This window comes from Rhinatrema bivittatum, chromosome 15, assembly GCF_901001135.1.
Source record: "Rhinatrema bivittatum chromosome 15, aRhiBiv1.1, whole genome shotgun sequence".
Taxonomy (NCBI): domain Eukaryota; kingdom Metazoa; phylum Chordata; class Amphibia; order Gymnophiona; family Rhinatrematidae; genus Rhinatrema; species Rhinatrema bivittatum.
Genome location: NC_042629.1, coordinates 77,660,096 through 77,674,900, shown reverse-complemented (window position 1 = coordinate 77,674,900; position 14,805 = coordinate 77,660,096). Strand labels below are relative to the sequence as shown.

The 14,805-nt window shown below is 46.3% G+C and overlaps 1 protein-coding gene across 7 annotated transcripts in view; it reads left to right on the top strand.

Moving 5' to 3' along the window:
• Positions 1 to 14,805, top strand: part of CLSTN1 (calsyntenin 1) — a 100,021-nt gene that overhangs the window by 53,819 nt on the left and 31,397 nt on the right. For 4 of the 7 annotated variants that reach the window (XM_029578767.1, XM_029578772.1, XM_029578769.1 and 1 more), the window contains 3 exons: positions 2,130 to 2,378; positions 5,301 to 5,422; positions 6,573 to 6,735. In XM_029578767.1, coding sequence (XP_029434627.1) covers positions 2,130 to 2,378; positions 5,301 to 5,422; positions 6,573 to 6,735 — 534 coding nt within the window. Of the gene's footprint in view, positions 1 to 2,129; positions 2,388 to 5,300; positions 5,423 to 6,572; positions 6,736 to 14,805 lie in introns of all 7 variants that reach the window. The other 3 variants (XM_029578768.1, XM_029578770.1, XM_029578766.1) reach the window with 1 other exon arrangement.

Below are 14,805 nucleotides of genomic sequence, written 5' to 3'. Positions count from 1 at the left end.
GGTCCCCTGAGGTTAGGTAATCTTCCCAATTTACTGCATCAGAGCCCTATATTTTTCGATCAGGCAGATCGCTTTTGTCTAGTTGCTTGGCTTTTGAAAGGAGGCAGTTGAGAAAGAGGGGTTATCAGGAGGGACATGATACTAGCCTTCTACCTCTATGACTTATGTTAGGGTATGGAAGGTGTTTGAATCATGGTGCACGGAGCAGGGCGTACTTCCCCGTCTGTCTTCGGTGGCACAGGTTCTGGTGTTCTTACAGAAGGGCTTAGCCAAAGGGATGTCCTTCAATTCCCTTAGGGTCCAAGTAGCAGCCTTGGGGCTGTCTCCTAGGCAAGGTTCATTGTCTGTCTCTGGCTTTGCATCCAGATATTGTACGCTTTCTTAGGGGGGCGAAGCATTTGAATCCTTCAGTCTGTCCGTCCAAGAGCCTTAATTTGGTACTCAGGATCTTGTGTGAAGCTCCTTTTGAACCTCTAAAGCGGGCTACCTTAAAAGACCTCACATTGAAGACTGTTTCTGGTGGCTATTTGCTCAACTCGCAGGGTGTCCGAGCTTCAAGCCCTTTCTTGCAGGGAGCCTTTTTTGCGTATTTCTGATTCTGGGATCTCTTAGGATGGGTCCATCCTTTTCACCAAAGGTGCTCTCATCCTTCCATTTGAATCCGTCTGTAGAACTTCCTGCGTTTTCTCACATCGATTCAGAAGCGCCGCACGCTAGGGAATTGAAGTGTTTGGATGTTTGAAGGGTTCTCTTGTGCTATGTGGAAGTCACAAATTCTTTCCGTGTTTCAGATCATTTGTTCGTCTTGTGGAATGGCGCAAAAAAGGGGCAACACTCGTCCAAGGCGACTATTGCCCAATGGTTGAAAGAGGCTATTTTGTCTGCTTACACTTGTCGTGTCCGGCCTATCCCTGAGGGGTTGAAGACGCACTCGCTGCGTTCTCAGGCCGCTTCATGGGCTGAGTGTCAGTTGGTTTCGCTGCAGGGCAGCGACCTGGAAGACATTGCACACTTTTGCTTGTCACTACCATTTGGACATCCAGGGTCCAGACGTCAACAGCTTTGGCAGCGGTGTTCAAGCGGGACTCAACGTCCCATCCTGCATAGGGAAGCTTTGGTACGTCCCATCCTGCATAGGGAAGCTTTGGTACATCCCAGCAGACTGGACTGATCCAGGTACGTACAGGGAAAGGAAAATTGGTTCTTACCTGCTATTTTTTGTTCCTGTAGTACCACGGATCAGTCCAGACACCCTCCCTTTAACGGGGATTTATCACACCGTTTTTGCTTGAGAGTCCGCTCTGATTTTGTGTTTTGCTGAAGAAATCAGAAGAAGACTATAGATTTCTCTTCTACATTTGGCTTTCTCGTTAGCCAGTTTTGTGCTTATTTCCACAATTTCCTGTTTTGCTTGATCTGCAATGTTGATAGCTTTTTGTGCTTTGAGACTGTTTATACTGAGGAGATGCAGGTAGCACACTAGGATAATAGGGGGTGCTCTACAAATTTTTCTCTGTTTCCATCTGCTGGAAGGGAGGAAAAACCCAGCAGTTGGACTGATCCGTGGTGGTACAGGAACAAAAATTAGCAGGTAAGAACCAATTTTCCTTTATCTTAGGCATTACCAGCCTAATTAAAAATAATTTCTAAGCACACCTCAATATATTGCCCAAATATATTTTTGGGCATAATAAGAGAGATGAGCAATAGCAGTAAAGTTGAGAGATTCAGATTGCACCTAACATACTCTAGTTTACAGGTGAGATTCATTATGTCCTGGCATGTGCAAAAGGAAACCCATGTGGGAACACTAACTTGAGAGAGAGGTTCTGACCACCAGTAGCCTGACATAATGACAGCTGTATTGCCTTTAAGCTAATCAAATAGAAATGACAGGAAAGGGGAATAAATGTTTGTGCCTTGTAGTTATAGACTTAATTAGGTGGGAAGAAACATTTAATGAAGTCTTAGTACTATGAATTCTAATTTAAGAACTTGATGACCTAATGATACCTCTGAATGATTTGCAAAAGAAAACTTAAACTTTTGAAAAATCACTTTATAATGGCTGGAGGTCATGATAGTATTTAACTGAATGGTATATTTTGGTGCCCTCCACTGTGATGTAGGTGCTTCCTCAGATACAGCAGATCTGCTTCCCCCTCCGAGCAGCACTGCCAACTGGACTATTGGGCTTCCTACTGATAATGGCCATGATAGTGACCAAGTCTTCGAGTTCAATGGCACTCAAGCTGTGAAGATTCCAGATGGTGTGGTGACAACTAACTTGGAGAAGCCATTTATCGTTTCTTTGTGGATGCGGCATGGCCCTGGAAGCAGAGAAAAGGAGACCATCTTCTGCAATGCAGATAAAACAAGTATGTTAAGTACGTTTTCACTAACTGGGGACTTCCTAATTTTGACCTAGCAGTTTCTTTCTGCTTCTCTGGGCTTCAGTTCAGTGAGAACTGGCCACCTGTAGGGTTTTGATACTTTGATCTTTCATATATTTGGCTGTCCAGTTTCTACCCTCCTGGCTATGGCCAAACGGTCAGTGGCTGGTTCACAGCTAGAAGAAGACACCAGGAAGCTTCTGCCTGTGCAATAGTGACTTATTTACAGTGAGAAGTGATGTTCAACACAAAATGGCATCCAGCCTTCACTTCGGTATAACAGTGCACTTTAAAGTAACCCAAGACTGAATAGTTCCCAGTTCAAGAAAGAAACATACTCAAGTCCAAATAATCCTTACATAAGTTCACCCACTTCACAGGTAACAGGTCTGGGCATATGGGAGCTCTTGCTCTTCTCCCAGAGGCTCCACTAAGCTGTCTATGCCCTCAGGTTTTATGCTCCAGGGCTGGGTTCCTCCATCCTCCCATGAGCCCTAGCTTAAGGAGAACCTGGTGGGTTACCTGAGCCTGGTCCGTTAAGGTAGATTGAGGGAGTTTCCTATGCACTCCCTCACATACCCTCCCCCCCCTTTAGCTCAGTCTTGTTGGGTTTAAAAAAAAGGTTTGGATAAGTTCTTGGAGGTGAAGTCCATTAACTGCTATTAAGCAAGTTGACTTAGGGAATAGCAACTGCTATTAATTGCATCAGTAGCATGGGATCTTCTTAGTGTTTGGGTAATTGCCAGGTTCTTGTAGCCTGGTTTGGCCACTGTTGGAAACAGGATGCTGGGCTTGATGGACCTTTGGTGTGACCCAGTGTGGCAATTATGTTCAGCCGAAAAGAAATGTACCATGGCATACAGAAAAAGTGAAGGGAATCCGTGATTACCCCAGAGCTGCACAGACACACAACCACACTAATGCCAGCAGTGGAGTAAACCGGCTTCCAGCCACACGCTTTAATTTAAGTCCTGCACCAAAAAACCCGCACTAACCGATGCACAACTCCCTGAATAGCTCGTGAATAGCTAATTGCCGCCTCTGCATGCCTTTTGCATGCACTTGCGCAAAACTAGCCACAGGTTTATGCGTGCATTTTTCCCACGCTAACCACATTATTGCATACACGCATTAGACTAGCGCAGGAAAAACACATGCAAAAACCAGGGCAGCTTTAGCAGAGCTTATTACATAGACTCCAGAGAGAGCTGAGGTTTTCTGATGTGCTGCCATGGAGGAATATATGCTGTAGTGGTGTGTTAAAGACAAGAGGTGGAAAAACTGGAGGGAGAAACATAAAATCCTCCTATGTGTGTGTTTGAATAATAGACCAACTGCAGTCATAGTTCATTGTGATTGATGCACTGTAAGGATTCGAGTGGAAACTGAGAAATCCCAGGTGTAAGTGTGGTGCATTTGTGTCGAGTCTTTTTTTCCAGTCTGCTTATTGAGCCCTATTTCAGTTGGTATTCCTGCACCTATTGAAACAAACCTGCTTTGGAATGAATAGAGGAAATACCCACTTTTCCTGTTCCACTAATGAAGGTGTATCTTTCCCATGCATGAGGTCCCAGGCCACTGGGTAGTCTTAAGTAGCTTCTGAGAGAACCAGTAGTTTATTTAGGCATCTGGGGCCTGATGTTGAAAGCACGTTCATCGCTCAGTAGCCAGTTAAAAGTAGGACTTATCCAGCTATCTAGAGGTCCGCTGAAAATCAACAGCTGCTAAATAGCTAGATATGTCACTTCCCGACTATCTTTTAGCCTGTCAATTTGTGAGTGGGCAGATAAGGGTGGTGTTACTTATCTGGTTAACTTAATTGAATAAGTAGCGATATTCACTCGTATCCGTTAAGTTAATCAGATAAGTTAGACCAGCCATAGAGGGCACAAAAAGTGTCTACTTTGAGCCATGCCTATTAGATTTTATTGTGTGGGAGGCATTTTGTGATAAATAGCTGCCTAATCCAGGCCTCTTAAATATGCTGCCCGATATGAAGCAGAGGTTTGTGTCTTATAGCACATTTATTTGCTGTCTGTAGTGTGGTGATGTGGACAGCTGTATACCTAGATTTCGAGGAGTACCGGAAACCCTGACACAGATGGATTTGCAGCAGTGTTGATTTATATTAGTAACCTACAACCAAGTTTCTATAATTGTACAAAAATTGGTGTCGTCTTGCAAGGAAGAGCAGGTTTGTTTGGTGGATGAGAGAGTAGTTCCATCTCATTCCATCGTATTGCAATTTTACAAGAATGTTTTATTTAAACTAATGTAATCTATGGTAAATAGTTCTATTGTAAATACATACCTCTGTAAATAAGTTCCATCTACTTTAACGGTTGCTCTTTTCTATCTCATGCTACCTATCTTTTCCCTCTCTTCTCCTGTCTCCCCTTCCCCTCTCCTCTTTCTGGCCTGCTCCCATCCCATGCTCCCTGTTCATTGTAATTTCATCCTATATTTGAGTTACCTGTAAACCGGCGTGATGTGCCATATGAACGTCGGTATATTAAAAGTTGTTAAATAAATAAATAAATAGTTATCTTAAAAGAAAAGTAAGCCTAGAAAAATTCAGCAGGGGAACTGAATTGATTAAAACAGTAAGTGGATGAGTATTATCCATGTGCCCTTAGTATTTCTGCGGCTTAGAAAAGGCAAAGGAATTTGTGTGTTGGCAAAGATTGCCCTTTGTCCTTTTGTGTGTTCATTTATCAGCATCTCTATGGCACTGCTGGGACTTGTTGCAAGAAACAGGGTGTATATAGTGCAATGCCTAACATAGCCATCCTTCTAACAAATATATTCCTTTAACAAGTCTCCATTGCAATGCCATGAATACAAGAGGTCTGCAGGATTAGTGAAGGTCATAGAAGGTACTTCCTAACAATTCTGGGTTCTTTGCAGATATGAACCGTCACCATTACTCTCTTTATATACACAACTGCCGACTGGTTTTCCTGTTCCGCCAAGACCCTTCAGAAGAGAGAATATATAAACCAGCTGAGTTCCATTGGAAATTGGACCAGGTAAGTGGGGTCCGCTGGACAATTGTACAGATTTATTTATAGAAATGTCGGACAGCTTCCATCTGTTTTCTTACAATGTAACATTTCACAATGGGAAGGGAGATGAAGTAAGGGAACTAGGCCTTTTGTTTTAATGTAACTTGTCATCTCATCTCACTTTTACTCTTTTTATATTTTTCTGTCTTGCACATTGTGTTTAGTGGCACAGGAGGCAGGTTTATGCCAACATCCAGGCTTTCAAAGCTGCACTGTAGGCTGAGATCAGCAGATGACAACCTTCCTGTGACTTGGGCAGCTAAGGCCCGTTTTACATGCGATTCTGAGGAGGATGGCCTGATGAAGCACTGTTAGGCCCTCCTCGCATTCAAAATTCTTATTTTTGGTGTTGTGCTGAGCATGGCTTGCTGCCTTTCACAGGCAGCCAGTCTCCAGAAAGGAGGTTTCTTCTTCAGTTGCAGGAGCAGAGCATTGCTTTTCGTTCAGAGATTGAGTTATGTAAATTGTTCTAAGACTGGATGTGTTTCATAGGTCAGTCTGTTCAAAAACTGCTGTAATTTAAAAAAAAGAACTTTTATGATGGCTTGTGTTGGACAGCCATAGAGGTATGTTAGAATACTTCTGGACCTGAAATGGTCAATTTCTTATGCTGGGCTGCTAAAATATTGCTTTTCTTTTTAAGAAGGGACCAGGCTACAAAACTTTCCCATCATTTCTTGCACCCCACCAGGACCATTGGGTTTCGTAGTCTTGGTTCTTATACAGGCCAAGGACTAGCCTGAGACTTTTAATAGGCTAAAAACTTTAAAGCGCACTCAGCCCAAAGATTTGAGACTCGCTTATTTACTTAATTTTTTAATTTAAGAACAAAAATGCATTTTCTAGAGAACAACATGTATGTCTGGCCCTGGCTGTAAAGCTGCACCAGCTGTGGGTTCTTGAAGGTATTTTTTTCGATGCAGCCCTGATATCCAGAGGTAGAGTGGATGATTGCCACATATGTAGGTGGCTGCTGGTTACAATCTCTAAAAGCCAGAAGAAATCTCGTAACTTATATATGGCTTTTAAATACATCTTGTTAGGGCTTATACAAATCAAGTATGTTAAGAAGGAAAATGTGAGTGCTTTAAAACTCTGCTCTTACCCTGTGTAGGTATGTGATAAAGAATGGCATCACTATGTGCTGAATGTTGAGGCTTCCACAGTGACTCTCTTCGTGGATAGTGTTCCTTATGATCCCTCCACAGTGACAGAGGATTATCCACTGCACCCTTCCCAGATTGAGACTCAGCTAGTAGTTGGAGCTTGTTGGCAAGGTAAGCAGCTATAACCCTGTATGCCCCACCCCTTCACCGCACACACTGCCAGCTCAGGCACTGAGAGTAGCTGCTACAGGCCTGAGTGCCCACTTTTAGCCTCATTAACTTTTCAACCATTGTCTTACTTTATAAAACGCTCCGCCCCATATGTTTGTCTTATTAGATTGTAATTTCTTTCGAGCAAGAACTGTCTTTTGTATGTATTTGTACAGTGCTGAATACGTTGTTTAGCTCTTTAGAAATCCTAAGTAGTAGTGGTGCTTTTACCTCTGCTGCTTTCCTCATTGCTAATATTTGGCTTAGTATTATGATGCACGGTATGTAACTCAAAAAGATATAATTGCGATGGAGAAAGGTACAGAGAAGGGCAACCCAAAATGATAAAGGTGGATGGAACAGCTCCCCTATGAGGAAAGACTAAAGAGATTAGAGCTGTTCAGCTTCGAGAAGAGACGGCTGAGGGGGGATATGATAGAGGTGTTTAAGATCATGAGAGGTCTAGAACGGGTAGGATGTGAATACGGGTTATGTACTCTTTCAGATAATAGAAAGACTAGGGGGGTACTCCATGAAGTTAGCAAGTAGCTCATTTAAAACTAATCAGAGAAATCAGAGAAATTTAAAACTAATCAGAGAAATCAGGTCTGTACAGCCTTGTTTTTCCATCAATCCTGTTATTTGTAATTAATTCTAATTAATACTTATTAATAATGTCAATTGTAAAGCCTGTTGCTAAGTTATTGTTAATGTAAACCGCGGGTGATGTATATCCTTACGTACTGCGGTATATAAAAATCTCTAAATAAATAATAATAAAGTTCTTTTTCCACTCAACACACAATTAAGCTCTGGAATTTGTTGCCAGAGGATGTGGTTAGTGCAGTTAGTGTAGCTGTGTTTAAAAAGGTTTGGATAAGGTTCTTGGAGAAAAGTCCATTACCTGCTATTAATTAAGTTGACTTAGAAAATAGCCACTGCTATTACTAGTAACAGTAACATGGATTAGACTTAGTTTTTGGGTATTTGCCAGGTACTTGTGGCCTGGTTTGGCCACTGTTGGAAACAGGATGCTGGGCTTGCATGTTCTTATGTTCTTATTGCATATTGCTATTTTAGCGTGGTGATGTGGACACCTTTCTTGTGACAATCTGAAATAGATTTAGTGTAATGTGCTAGGGGCAATACGGGCAGCAACTAAGACATTTAGAACTTGCTGCTTCTCCTAGGACAAGCAGGATGGTAGTCCTCAGATCCCCCTTCAGTCTCTTCTTTTCTGTGGTGTATTTGCCTTGCGGTTTTGGAGCTCAGCTCTTATGAGTATTTTTCTTGGAGTTGTTTTTTTTTTCCTGGTTCTTCTGTCCTAATGCCGGGTCCCTCTTCTCCGGATGGTGTCCCCTCCTCGGCGCGGTAGGTTAAATATTTACACCTTCTCTGCAGTCGAATCTTGATGCGTCTCTCCTCGGTGGCCCATCAGCCATCGATCCGCTCGTCAGTTGTTTATCTTTCATGGTGTCCGGGTTTCGCCGGTGCCCCCAGTGCCTGCGGACCGTGTTCATCACAGATCCGCATGAGGTTTGTATCCTCTGTCTGGGGGCATCACACGATGTCCGAATGTGTAAACTGTGCAACCAGATGACCCCCAAGGGCCGTCATGCGTGTCTTGATAAAATGGAGAATCTTTTTGGCTCCAAAAGTCTGCTGCATCCATTCATTGGTCATGCGTTGGAATCAATGACCTGGGGTCAAGGGGAAACCGCTTGATACGCTTTCCCTTTCCACAAACCCCGGCGCAGATCGTCTAAGGACCGTGGAGACAGTGACCGCTCTTCCATGGTCTCTCGACTCAAGGGCATCGGGATCCTCAGCTTCCTTGGTGCTGAGGAAAGACCTGGCTGAGCATTGTCTGAGATCTCAAACACTGACACCGGTCGCCATCGACGCATGGCATCAGTTCCGGTGCGGCATCGGCGGCTGCCTTGCTGCCACCATAGCGACCCCATGGCAAGGAGGCCCCACACTCAGACAGGCCCAGGAATCCCAGGCGTTCCCCATAGATACTGGTGCTGGGCACAGTGCCTCCTCGGAGCTCGAGGAAGTGCTGGTGACGCCTCAATCCCTCTCTATCAGTCCTGTCCTCACAGGACTTCCAGGAGAAGTTGGACCGCAGGGTGCAGTGTGCAGTACTCTGAGCCCTACAGAGCATTGGACCACCATCGACCACCATACCGGTGCCAGAGCCTGCGCCATCCATTCTGGTGCCCCTGCTCAAGTGTCTGGATGTCCTGCTTGGAGCACACCTCACACAACCGGTGCTCAAGGGACCCTCTGTTCCCCAGCAGCCACCGATTATAGGCATTCCCGTCGTTGGGTCCTCCAAGGAGGAAGATAACGCATCAACCACCAGCGTTGTCCGGTGCAGTGGTCCCGATCCCTTACCCGGGCCATCCAGCCTTCCAAGACCCTCAGTGCCCCAGCAACCACCGGGGCCATCTGCTCCATTGGTGCCTTCAGTGTCCTTGAGGCCCTCAGTGCTTAGGTCCAGGGACTTACACAGACCACACCCACATAGGCCCCATGGGGACCTCAGCAAGGAGGGAGGGTCCCTATCATCCATGGGGAGGTGACTCTTCTGACACTTCCTCCGAGATATTCAATAACTCTCTCTCGGAGTCTTCGCCCCTGGTGGAAAGGCATCGCTCTCCGGAGGTCCTCTCCTTTGCAGGTTTTGTATGGACCATGGCAGAGACCATCCCCTTCCAGCTTCTCACGGAGGAGGATGTGGGGCATAAGATGTTGGAGGACCCCCACTGTGTGATTGCCCTGAAGGAGATAGTGGCTGTTCCCATCCACGATATTTTTAAGGACCTCCTTCAGATGTGGGAACACCCGATTATCCATTGCCCCAGTAAATAGGAAGGCGGATGCCACCTATTTGGTGCAACAAGCCTTGGGCTTTGAGAGGCGCCATATCCCCCACCAATCTGTGGTAGTGGAGTCTGCTCTCAAACGGGCCAAACGCTCCCGCACCCATGCCTCTGCCCCTTTGGAGCGAGAACATAGACAGCTTGATGCCTTGGGTAGGAAAGTTTTTTTTTTCAGGGCGCCATGCTCATTGCCCGGATAGCCTCTTACCAATTGTACATGACCCAGTACAATCAGAGCCTATGGAATCAGGTCCAAGAACTTGCAGAGTGTCTCCCGCATCAGCAGGATTCATTGTCCGCTATCACACAACAAGGTCTCAAAGCGGGGAAAACACGAGGTGCGATCCACCTACAATGTCTGAGTCCGCTGCCAGTGTGACTGCCATAGGCAGCCGTGGTGCCCGTAGGATGGCCTGGCTCCGTGCTTCTGACCTATGGCCTGAGGACCAGGAGAAGTTGGCTGACCTCCCCTATACAGGAGAGGAATCTTTTTCGGGACAAGGTCACGGATGTGGTAGCCCAGTTGAAGGATAACCATGTAACCCTTCAACAGCTATCTGCCAGTGCTTTGGACCCACCATCCTCTGAACAGAAACCCTGTCAACCTAGTTCTAGGAGGTCGTTCCATAGGCAGCGGAAATATTATCCCCCTGCCTCCCAGTCTCGCACGCCCCATACTGCTTCCAGGGGCTGCTCCCATCAACAGATAACTCATAGACCCCAGCCAGCCCCCAACAGGCTCCGGCTACAGGATTTTGACTGGAAGTGAGGGAGCATGAGTCAGCATGTCATACCCCTGCCATCCGATCTCCCAATGGGGGGGCAGACTTCTCTGCTTTGCCCATCGTTGGTCGATCATCACCTCAGACTGATGGGTCCTCACTTATTGTTCATCAGGGGTATCGACTGAACTTCAGAGAAATCTCTGAGGACTCTCCCCCATGTCCATCATGGGGTTTGTCCGCCCAACAGGACATACTTCTCGCAGAGCTCTCTACCCTACTGAAAGTGAGAGCAGTAGAACTCGTCCCTCATCACCCAGTAGGGTCAATGGTGTTCTGTTCGATATATTTCCTGATACCCAAGAGAACTGGGGACTTGTGCCCCATTCTCGATCTTAGGGTGCTGAACAAATTCCTCAGAAGGGAAAAGTTCAAAATGGTTTCTCTGGGTACTCTAATCCCCCTGCTCAAAAAGGGGGAATGGCTCTGCTTCCTCGACATAAAGGATGCCTATGCCCTTATCGCCATCTTCCCCAGACACAGGAAGTATTTGCACTTTGTGGTGGGGATGGCTCACTATCGATACAGGAGCTGCCATTTGGCTTGGCCTCAACCCCTCGCATCTTTACCAAATGCCTGGCAGTGTCTTTCTGTATCTAGACTGGCTGGTCATAAGTGATTCCCAAGCAGGAGCACTGGCCGCTTTGACCCTGACCATGCGGGTGTTGCAGTCTCTGGGATTTATCAACTACCTGAAATCCCACCTCTGCCAGTCTCCCTAGCTGGACTTCATAGGAGCCAAACTGGACACGACTCAGGTAAAAGCATTCCTGCCCCAGGACCGAGCTCATGCCCTGTCCTCGCTGGTAGTCTTGGTGCGCAACAGTCAGTGCGTGCGTGCTCGCCTACTACTTCAGTTGTTGTGCCTCACGGTAGCATCTGTTCACGTTACCCCATTAGTCCATCTCTGCATGCACAGAGCACAATGGAATTTGTGGTCTCAATGGCTGCAGGCAACCCAGGACCTCGAGGCCCATGTCTCCATCATGCAGCCTCTGAAGGTTTCTCTATCCTGGTGGGAGAACCTCTCCAACCTGGAGCGGGGGATTCCCTTCCAGGCTGCCCCGCCTCAAATAGTGCTTACCCACCGATGCCTCTCCCTAGGGCTGGGGGACCCGTGTGGACAACCTCCACACGCATGGTCATTTGACCGCCGAAGAAGCTCTGTGTCAGATAAACGTCTTAGAGCTTCAGGCAATTCATTAAGCGCTTTGGACGTTCCGAGACCACTTGTCCCACAAAGTGGTCCTGATCCCGCCGATGCCATAGTCCTTCATTGGGGCACGGGTCTTCTGTACTCGTACCTTCCTCTTCCGCTTCTCATGAAAACTCTCCTAAAGCTCCAGCAGGACCAGGGGACCATGATCCTAGTAGTGCTTCACTGGCCCAGGCAGATCTGGTTTCCACTCCTTCAGGACCTGTCTATCAGGGATCCAATCCACTTGGGGACTGCGCCCAATCTGGTAACAGAATCAGGGCACACTGCCTTGATGGCCTGGACGTTGAGCGCCTAGTCCTCTAGCCCCTGGCTTTCTCGGAAAGTGTCGCCCAGGTGCTGGTAGCTTCCAGGAAACCTTCCTCTAGGAGGTCTTACAAGTTGAAGTGGAAGAGGTGTCAGTGTGATGTGCGGGGCAAGGATTAGATCAATTTACTTGCCTGCTTACCAGATTCTTGGTTTACTCTGGGCACCTTTCCGAGGCTGGGCTTAAACATCTGTCAGAGTCCATCTGAGTGCGATTAGTGCTTACCATCGGGGTATTGCCGGCACATCCATCTCTGTTCAGCCTATCATAAGTCACTTCATGTGGGGCCTGCTGCAGCTAAAGCTGCTTCTCCGGCCCCCTGTGGTTTCCTGGGATCTCAACCTTATGCTGGTACAGCTCATGCAGCCTCCTTTTGAGTCTATGCGCACTTGTGAGCTGAAATTCCTCTCCTGGAAGGTCTTATTCCTGGTTGTGGTTACTTCGGCTTGCAGGGTAAGCAAGCTTCAGGCCTTGGTGATGTACCCACCCTACACAATTTTTTTCATGATTGTGTGGTCCTCTGTATGTATCCCAAGTTCCTGCCTAAGGTTGTGACTGATTTTCACCTTAATCAGTCCATTGTGTTGCCCACTTTTTTTCAAGGTCCCCCATTTCCATCAGGGAGAACGGGCTTTACCTACGTTGGATTGTAAAAGATCTCTGGCCTTCTACTTGGAACGCTCAGTAGGCCGAACAGACTGGGGATTGCAGTGGGTAAACAGACCTTATCGAACTGGCTAACAGATTGCATCTCATTCTGCTATACACAAGCCCGGACTTCAGCTAGAAACCCGAGTTAAGGCTCACTCTGTGAGGGCTATGGCAGCATTGGTGGCCCACTTACGGGTGGTCCCCATCGCTGAGATTTACAGGCCTGCAACTTGGAGCTTCCTACACACGTTCCATGCCCATTACTGCTTGGACAAGGATGGTCGACAAAATAGTAAATTTGGCCGATCTTTCCTTCGCAGTGTCTTCCAGACTTAAACCCAACTCTTCCTACCTAGGGTCCTCTACTTGAGGCCAGGCTGTCTCCCTAAACTTCCAGCAGTACCTCAGTTGTTTTTGTGCCCTTTGGCACCTTGGTTGGTACTTGTTGGTCTTTATTGTTGCTGGGAACAGCCTGCAGCTTGGTATTTACTCATCTGTGAGGACTACTATCCTGCTTATCCTAGGCAAAAGTGCAGTTTCTTACTTTGTAACATGTTCTCCTAGGACAGCAGGATGTTAGTCCTCAGGAAGCCTGCCCACCACCCTGCGGAGTTGGGTTCCCTTGCATTTTCTTATTTTCATTTTCACTTGCATTTTGCTATGTTATGAGACTGAAGGGGGGTCCTCGTGTGGATAGTGGCAGGCTGGGCATGCTCAGTGTACCAGTCAAAGCTTCTAGAAACTGACAAAAGTTCCGTGCTGGGCTCCATCTAATGATGTCACCCATCTGTGAGGACTAACATCCTGCTGTCCTAGGAGAACACCTGTTACAGGTAAGCAACTGTGCTTTCTAAAATGGTGACTCTTCAGTGTCTCCCAGCCAATTAGATCAGTTAACTAAAAATGTATTGTTCAGAAGAAATGATGCTACACAGAAGGTGCATCTTCCAGATTGCACCATGAGCGCAACAGATAGTTACAAATAAAATATTGTAGAGAATAAAGAGCCTTAAACTGTTAGCAGAATGTCAGTTCCAAGCTGTCTGGTAATGGCACAGCTTGTTTATCCTGGACAATGGAGGATATGAGAGCATGCTGTCAGGACACTGAGAGAAATACATTGAGACCACACCTTGAATACTGTGTACAATTCTGGTCGCCGCATCTCAAAGATATAATTGCAATGGAGAAGGTACAGAGAAGGGCGACTAAAATGATAAAGGGGATGGAACAGCTCCCCTATGAGGAAAGACTAAAGAGGTTAGGGCTGTTCAGCTTGGAGAAGAGACGGCTGAGGGGGGATATGATAGAGGTCTTTAAGGTCATGAGAGGTCTTGAATGAGTAGATGTGAATAACAGATCCACACTTTCGAAATAGGACTAGGGGGCATTCCATGAAGTTAGCAAGTAGCACATTTAAGACTAATCAGAGAAAATTCTTTTTCACTCAACGCACAATAAAGCTCTGGAATTTGTTGCCAGAGGATGTGGTTAGTGCAGTTAGTGTAGCTGGGTTCAAAAAAGGTTTGGAGAAGTTCATTAACTGCTATTAATCAAGTTTACTTAGGGAATAGCCACTGCTATTAATTGCATCTGTGGCATGGGATCTTCTTAGTGTTTGGGTAATTGCCAGGTTCTTGTGGCCTGGTTTGGCCTCTGTTGGAAAGAGGATGTTGGGCTTGATGGACCCTTGGTCTGACCCAGCATGGCAATTTCTTATGTTCTTATTTCAGGACCTGTTCTTCCCAGTACCGTTTACTTTGATTACTTCCTGTGGATACCACTGCTCATTGCTCATGAACTTAACTCCTAAATAAGAAGTGCAATTGGTAATTCTAATATGGCCCCAGGAATGATGTTATAATACTCCAGCCATTTCATTTAGCAGTGCTGGCCTCAGGTCTTAGCTTGAAGATCATGGATTCATATGGTAGTCAGTAAAGGGAAGCTGTCAGTTGATCCAATGGAAAGACATTTTTTCAAAGGTCTTCATATTTCCATGATACTTTTTGTGGGACATGGGGTAGTGGTGGTTTTGTCTTTCATGACAGTCTGAAGATGCTACAGCCACAAAGTGCCATGCTGCTTACAGCCCAGTGTTGCTGGAACTCAGCAGGATATGATTGCTTCACTTTATTTACCTTTGCTGCTGCCTCGTGGAGGGAAATAAAATGTGATAGTCACTAT